At 53.0% G+C, this 7,385-nt stretch overlaps 1 protein-coding gene across 5 annotated transcripts in view; it reads left to right on the top strand.

Moving 5' to 3' along the window:
• Window positions 1-7,385, top strand: part of Adgrd1 (adhesion G protein-coupled receptor D1) — an 82,037-nt gene that overhangs the window by 58,955 nt on the left and 15,697 nt on the right. For all 5 annotated transcript variants that reach the window (XM_033762483.1, XM_033762482.1, XM_010604269.3 and 2 more), the window contains 4 exons: window positions 4,082-4,205; window positions 6,048-6,151; window positions 6,801-6,912; window positions 7,172-7,325. In XM_033762483.1, coding sequence (XP_033618374.1) covers window positions 4,082-4,205; window positions 6,048-6,151; window positions 6,801-6,912; window positions 7,172-7,325 — 494 coding nt within the window. The remainder of the gene's footprint in view (window positions 1-4,081; window positions 4,206-6,047; window positions 6,152-6,800; window positions 6,913-7,171; window positions 7,326-7,385) is intronic.

Here is a 7,385-nt window from a genome sequence, read left to right on the forward strand (position 1 = left end):
CGGAAGCCGCTGTCCGCGGAGAGCCCAGGCAGAGGCCGCGCTGGCTCAGGTGCTCTGGCCGCCCACCTCCCGTGATCATCTCCAGGTAGCAGGGTGAGGAAAAGGCCGAATATTTTACCAGCTTGCGTTCCCAGCATAAACTCCACTTGGTTCCAGTGTGTTGTCCTTTCTGTTTTGCTGAGTTTAATTCATTGGAATTATTGAGGATTTGTGTCTACGTTCGTGAAGGAAATTGGTCCGTAGTATTTTTTTTTTAAGCTTCTGTGGCTTTTGTGGTGAGGCAGTGGTGCTTGCGTGAAAGGTACACTTCGGAATGCCTTTGGGATAGGTTGTATAGAATTCCTACTATTTTTTCCATAACGTTTTAGTAAATTCACCAGTCAGATAGAAGGGCCTTAGTTTTCATTGTGGGCCGGTTTGTAACGACACCTTCAATTTCTTTTATGGACACAGGACTATTTAGGTCTCCTAGTACCTTTTAAATGAGTCTTAGCACTTCATACATTGTTAAAGAACCTCTCCATTTATCAAAGTTGTTTAATTTATGAGCAGGCATAGACTTGTGTCATATTCCTTTAGTGACCTTTTTGTGTCTACGGGTTGCAGTGATTTCTCTTGCATTTTTATGTCTGTAATCTGTATCTTCTCTCTTTTTTCTTAGTCACTCTTGTTGGAAATCTATTTTATTATCTATTTATATATCTATTTTATTGCCTATTTTATTTATTATTTCAAGGAAACAACTTTTGGTGCTATTGATTTTTCTCCATTATGTTATGGATTTCATTGATTTTTTTTGTCTTCATCTTTCATTTACTTCAAGAGGGGAGTTATTTACCACCTAAAGGTTTATCTTGTCCTTCTTTTAGAATTTCTTAACATGGAGGGTTAGATAATTGATATGAGGTTTTATTATTTTCTAATGTAAGCATTTAATGATCTTACTTTCCCTGGAAGCACTCATTTTGCTGCATCCCACAAATGTTGGTATATTATTTTACTTTTACCAAATTCAAAATGTTTTAAAACTTTCCTTGTGACTTTCTTTTCGACCTGTGTGTTATTTTGAGATGTGTTGCTGAATTTCCAAATAGTGATTTCCCAGGATTTTTCTGCTGTGAACTTCTAATTAATCTTTTATTCCTTGAAAACATACTGTCTGTAGCTTTGATTTTTAAAAATTTGTTACAAGTCATTACATGACCCAGAATATGTTCTGTCTTGGTGACTATACCACGTACACTTGAAAAAATGAATCCTTGATGGGGAACTCTATGAACGCCCGTGAAATCGAGTTGATGGATAGTCACATCTAGGTCGCCTGTGTCCTTATTGTTTTCCTGCCAGCTTGTTCTATCCATTATGCTTGGCCCTTGTATCCTTGGTTTCTGAATTGATGAATTCAACAAACCAGAGACAAAAAATATTTGGAAAGAAAAATTGCATCTGTATTGTACATGTACAGGCTCCTTTTCTTGTCATTATTCCCCAGACAATACCGAACAGCCCTGCTCATTTACATAGCGTTTGCGTTGCATCACAGCTGGTGTAAATGTGCCACAGAGCACATGGGGGCCCGGGCCTGGGTTGGTTGCAGGGTGACGCCACTTCCCACGCTCATATCCACGCCTTGCAACGCCCGAGAACTGGCCCGGCCTGACCAGAGGACGTCATGTACCAGCCGTCACAGTAGTTCAGCTCTTTCTCCTTGAAGTTTTATGAGCTTTTTTCTATTGTCTTTGAATTCAGACTGGATATTGTTTTTGTCCAATTGTGACATTTTTGCTTTTGGTTGGTATGTTTAGACAGTTGATGTTTAATATAAATATTGACGTGGTTGGGTTAAATCTGCTATTTTGCTAGGTGCTTCCAAAGTTTGTTTTCTTTTCTGTGTTTTTTTTTATGTCATCTTTTCTTGGCTTCATTTGTGTTTTAAGGTAGCTTTTATGGTACTATTGTGTCTCCACTATTGACTTCTAATTTACACCTCTTCTACATGTCTCTGTGGTGGTTGCCTAAGCTTGTGTTATATGGTCCACTTCCACCTGGTCTCTCGTTTTAGGTGCTCCAGGAACACCTGCACAGCTCCCCTGCCCATTGCGCAGGGCTGTGGTAACAGTATATCTCTGCTGGTACCATAGGTGTACTGTACCAGTGGAGCAGAGCAGTTACAGATAAGACAGGGTAGCCAGGCTTTTATTCAGTCCATTTTCAGCTATTTCATTTAGACCCAGGCTTCTGTCTGGTCCTCTGACTTTTCTTGCAGGGCAAGTCAGCTGGAAATGAATGCAGTTACGGTTTCTCTGAGGAAGTATTCTCTTTCATTTTGGAAGATATTTTCTCTGGACTTGGCATTCTGGGTCATTTTTTCTAGATTTATCCTCCAAGAAACTACATGAAATATTTCAACATTATTCTTTTCAAAGTGACACATTGTTTTAAAAAGCTAATGTTCCCTTTGACCTGTATCCCCTGTCCTTTTCCTCCCTCCCTGTGGCAGGAGCCACAGGGTGGGGTGGGGGGTTATTTGTGTCATTTCATTAATTTCTGTATCACTTATATTTATGCTTAGAGGAAATGCAGTTTTGTTTCATGTAACATTTTTTGCATCATTCCACCCCATTTTGTTTTGCATTCTGCCCCATTGGCAAATGTTTCTTTTATTGGATTTACATACATCATGCTTACCCATGCACTTGAGGGAATGTTTCCCAGGCCCGTACCCGTTCCTGAACCTCTCTGATTGTGTAGGGGCAGCCCCGGGCTGAGTGACTTCTGCAGGGCCGGGAGCTGCTTCCTGCTTCACCAGCTACTATAAGCCAGGGGCGCACCCACATGGTGTCCGTGGCGCTGCTGGGCAGTGTCACACCAGATTATGTGACTTTCATGACTTCTGATGCCCCTTAGAAGGGCTGTTCTTTACCTTCCTGATCATGCCCACTGGATTCGCTGCCTGCCAATCCCCAGGGTACCTCAGATGAGCATGTGGCATTCCTGATTTGGAGCACTGACTCCTGTCCAGGTCCTGGGCAAAGTAGCCCCCTGGCATGGTGCTGGGGCCCACGGCTGTCCTGAAGTCCTCAGTGGGTGTGGGCTCTCAGCTGTGCCGAGGCTCTGGCCTTGCCCTCTGTTGAATGCCTCCTGCCCCAGGAGCACTGCCTATTCATCACCAAAACCACCCTGACCACCGCTGGCCACATAGGAATGGCCTGTTCATGGCCCACGCATGCAGGGACACAAGCTTCCCTGAGCAGAAATGCCCCCCTGTGTACTCCATCTGAGGACGTTGATAGCAGAGGCACGGGATGGGGTCCCCGGGCCACCCCAGTGACGACAGCAGCTGCTGCTGCATCCGTGTGGCAGGGGTTCACTGAGGCAGACGGGGCCTGCAGCTGCTCCCGGGTTATAACGTCTTCCCCAGGGCCTGCCCTGGGCGGAGGAAGTTGACTCATCTTTGCTGGCAGCTCACAGCCGCAGTTCTGCAAAGAAGCGTGCTGGGCACCTTTTGGAATCTAAAATTGAAGTACAGACAGGAAAACCATCCTGGCCAGGAAAATCCTCACCATGACGAACCTGTGCACATCCAAGCACATTTGCTTCAGGCCATATTTGTCTTGGTTTATACTCTAAGAAATTATAAGTGTAACCTTTGGACTCAAAACTAAAGCATTCTAGGAAAAAACAGAGCCCCCCTGAGCTGCACAGGTCCCCTGGAGGTGAGCACGCGTTGGTATCCTGGATGATTCAGAGGCCAGCTGATTTACGCTTGGGAGATCCTGTTCTGTCCTGTGCCTGTGCCGCTTGGGGCATTGTGTTCAGTGTGGGCTCCCTGTACTACATGTGGTGCCGACTGTCTCCCTGGACAGACCTCGTGAGGCATTGTGGCCTGTGTCTAGCATCACTTGTGACTTGGCAAAGGCCCCGCACAGGGCCTGGGTCAAGGTTCCCCATGTTCCCCCACAGTGCCGGGCTGGGCTGTGCCTCCCCACGGCCTCTCAGGCACCAGCATTTCTGCTTCCTGCCGGCCCTCAGTGGCACTGTGCAGTGTCAACCACTCTGACCACCTCTGCTGCGTTCTCAGCTCCGGGCAAGGCGTGTGGTCGAGCCAGGGCTGTGCGCGCGTGGAAGGAAACCTGTCCTACTCTGTCTGCCGCTGCACACACCTCACCAACTTCGCCATCCTCATGCAGGTGGTCCCACTGGAGGTGAGCAGCTGGAGCCCGGGCAGGGAACGCAGGTCAGGTGGTGGGGTCTGGCAGCCCGGTCCATGGGTGCCCAGTCTGCTCGTGTTCTGGGAAGCGGCCAGCCACTGTCACTGGACTGGAGGCTGGGTCAGGGACTGTGGCCCTGAGGGGGGCTCAGCACATGGAGATAGCCTGGTGGGGGACAGGGAGCCCGGGTCACAGCAGGCTGAGAACTGAGGAAGACCCCTGGGGAGGGGAGGAACGACCTGTCTTCTCCTAGGGAGGCGGAGTCAGTGGGTGTGGGCTGTGCCCCTAAACCCAAGATGAGTTCGAGATTACAAACCTGTCACTGCTCAGTAGCGATGACACGGATTTAGGCAGTCTGTGGGTGTCATTGTGGGAGCAGATCACATCTGTTCATTGCCAGAAGGGGTTGATTTGAAAATGGTTTAAAATTACCCCTGCTAAAAATGAACATTCTCATGAACATTGAAGAAATTGAGGGAGAATTCATGAGCAGATAGCGATTCCTTGCACATCTCCAGTGACCTTCTCTCCTCCAGGCCGAGCTCATCTTTCCTGGGCTCCAGTCTGGCTTCTGGACTGGGAGCTCATGCCCCTCACACCCACTCCCTCTGGGGTTCCCTCTTCCCTCCCGGTCCTTGAAGAGGGTGGGTTCCACCTGTGTGGACCTCCAGGTGAGCTGTTCTCCACACAGACTGGGGGACTACAGCCAGGGTGGGCGCTGCCTGTGGGCACAGGCTGGGGCTGCAGGGACCTCGGGGGCCACAGTGGAAAGACAGCGGCCAGGGGAACCTGACCGAGGTGCGTGTGCATTTGGCGAGATGGTGGAAGAGGGGCTTTCCCAGCAAGCTCACTGAGCTGGGTTCAGGAGCTCTTCCTGTGCTGGTGGACAAGTTGGTCCCTGGGAGCTGCAGGTTACCCAGCGAGTGATGGCTTGGCCAGTGGGGTGACCCAGACACACAGGAGCTGGGGTTTCAGTCCCAAGGGTGGCCAGCAGGGGGTGCTGGGGTGAGGCTGGGGAACCCCATGTGGCAGCGGCCCTTGCTGTGGGCTGGACTGCTGGATGGAGAGGAAGGGCCAGATGCTGCTGCCCACATAGACAAGGGAGGGACTTCCCCGAAGCCTGTGGAGGAGACCAGAGTAGTGGGTCCTGAGAGAAGTGAGAGTGAGAGGCTGGGGTGTGGGAGTCCCCGGGAGGCCCTTGGGCCACCCCAGAGAGCCACCGTGGCCTTTGGCGGCACAGCCAGGTGCGGCCCGCCTCATACTGCCCAGTGGGCACACCCAGCTGCAGGTCTGACAATAGCCACCAGCCTGGTGAGGGCACCATGTGAGTTGCCTGCTCTCGTGGTCCTGGAGCAGTGCGGGCCTCACTGACATCCCCGGGCTGTGGGTGGACAAATGGCTACATCAGTGTCTGCCCAGGGGCCTCAGGATGGCCATGAAGCTCTGTCCCCAGCCTGATGGGCAGAGTGGGCAGCGGGTGATGCAGGCAATGTGGGTGGTAGGGACGCATGTCCTCCCAGCCTGCTGTTCAGGGAGCCCAAGGTCACTCAGGCTGAGCTGAGGACCGGGCTGCGGCTGTTGGAGACCATGTGTGTTTCTGCTCCTAGGGTGGCAGGGACCTTATACAGGGCGGCAGAGCCAGGCCTGGTGTGCTGGGAGGGAGAGGAGCCCCTCGGCCACCGCAGGCCGATGCCCCTCACGCCCAGAGCAGAGCCACCCTCAGATTGTTTGTAAATGCTCAGAACCAGGGCCCAGCCCAGCATCAGCGGGCACAGGCGGAAGGGCGTGTGGGCTCTGCACCCCACCGCCTCCACCCAGGCCTCTGTGTTCCCACAGCTCCCGCGTGGACACCAGGTGGCGCTGTCCTCCATCAGTTACATCGGCTGTGCGCTGTCCGTGCTCTGCCTGGCTGCCACGCTTGTCACGTTCGCTGTGCTGTCGTGAGTCGCCCCACACCAGGCCCACTGTCCCTTCAGACCTGAGGTGCAGGGCTGGGCTTCAGGGTGAAGGAAAGATGGGGTGCCACAGGATGCTGGCTGCAGCCAAGCCAGAAAGGCCCAGAAAGCCCCAGTCCAGAAGACGCAGTCCCTCTGACTGACCCGACTCAGTGCCCCCACCAATCTGGGAGCAACACCAGGTAGACCAGAGCAGGGACAGTGCCATATGCAGGACAGAGGGGGAGCCCTGCAGGGCAGGTGAAGGACCCTGAGGCAGGGGTGAGTAAGAAACAGAAAACAAGCCAGGTGTGGGGGCACACACCTATGATCCCAGCAGTCTAAGAGGCTGAGGCAGGAGGATCCCAAATTCCAGGCTGGCCTGGGCAACTAAGTGACTTATCAAGAGTCTGCATCAAAATAAAAAGGCTGCAGGTGCAGCTCTGGTCAGAGACCCTGGGTTTAATCCCCAGTGCTGAAGATAAAGAGAGAAACAGAAAAGGGCACAGCGATTTGGGAGGCACAGAGCCAGGCAGTGGCAGGTGGGGATAGACCGTAATGGGGCCCCCAACCTGAAGGGTCTGGGGTCGCAGCAGGGAGCCCCAAGGGGCTGCGTGGGGACCAGTGGCCCAGCCTCACCCCACCACGCCCGCAGCTCAGTCAGCACCATCCGGAACCAGCGCTACCACATCCACGCCAATCTGTCCTGCGCTGTGCTGGTGGCCCAGGTCCTCCTGCTCATCAGCTTCCACGTGGAGCCTGGCACGGTGAGTGCCACCCTGCACCCTCTGCTTGCCAGGTCCCCCAGCTTGGGTGCATGCGGGGCTGTGGGCAGGAGGGTCCTTCCCAAGGGCACAGCCAACTGGAGTTGCGTCCAGACCCCACAACTGGGCATTGGTGGGAGCCCTGACCCCGGGGAAGAAGCCAGGCACCCTGACCAGAAGGGCCAGGAAGTGGGTGCTGGGAGGGTGGGACAGCAGCAGGGCCATGGCACCCGGGGCCCTCACCCACGTTCCCGCTGGCCAGGTCCCCTGCCAGGTGCTGGCCACGCTGCTGCACTACTTCTTCCTGAGCGCCTTTGCCTGGATGCTGGTTGAGGGGCTGCACCTGTACAGCCTGGTGATCAAGGTGTTTGGCTCAGAGGGAAGCAAGCACCTCTACTACTATGGCATAGGATGGGGTACGTGGCAGGCAGGGCAGGGGACAGGGTGTGGGGGACAAGGGAGGGGGAGGGAAGAGG

The sequence above is a fragment of the Fukomys damarensis genome, unplaced genomic scaffold (genome assembly GCF_012274545.1).
Source record: "Fukomys damarensis isolate Sample0158 unplaced genomic scaffold, DMR_v1.0_HiC HiC_scaffold_12, whole genome shotgun sequence".
Classification (NCBI taxonomy): Eukaryota; Metazoa; Chordata; class Mammalia; order Rodentia; family Bathyergidae; genus Fukomys; species Fukomys damarensis.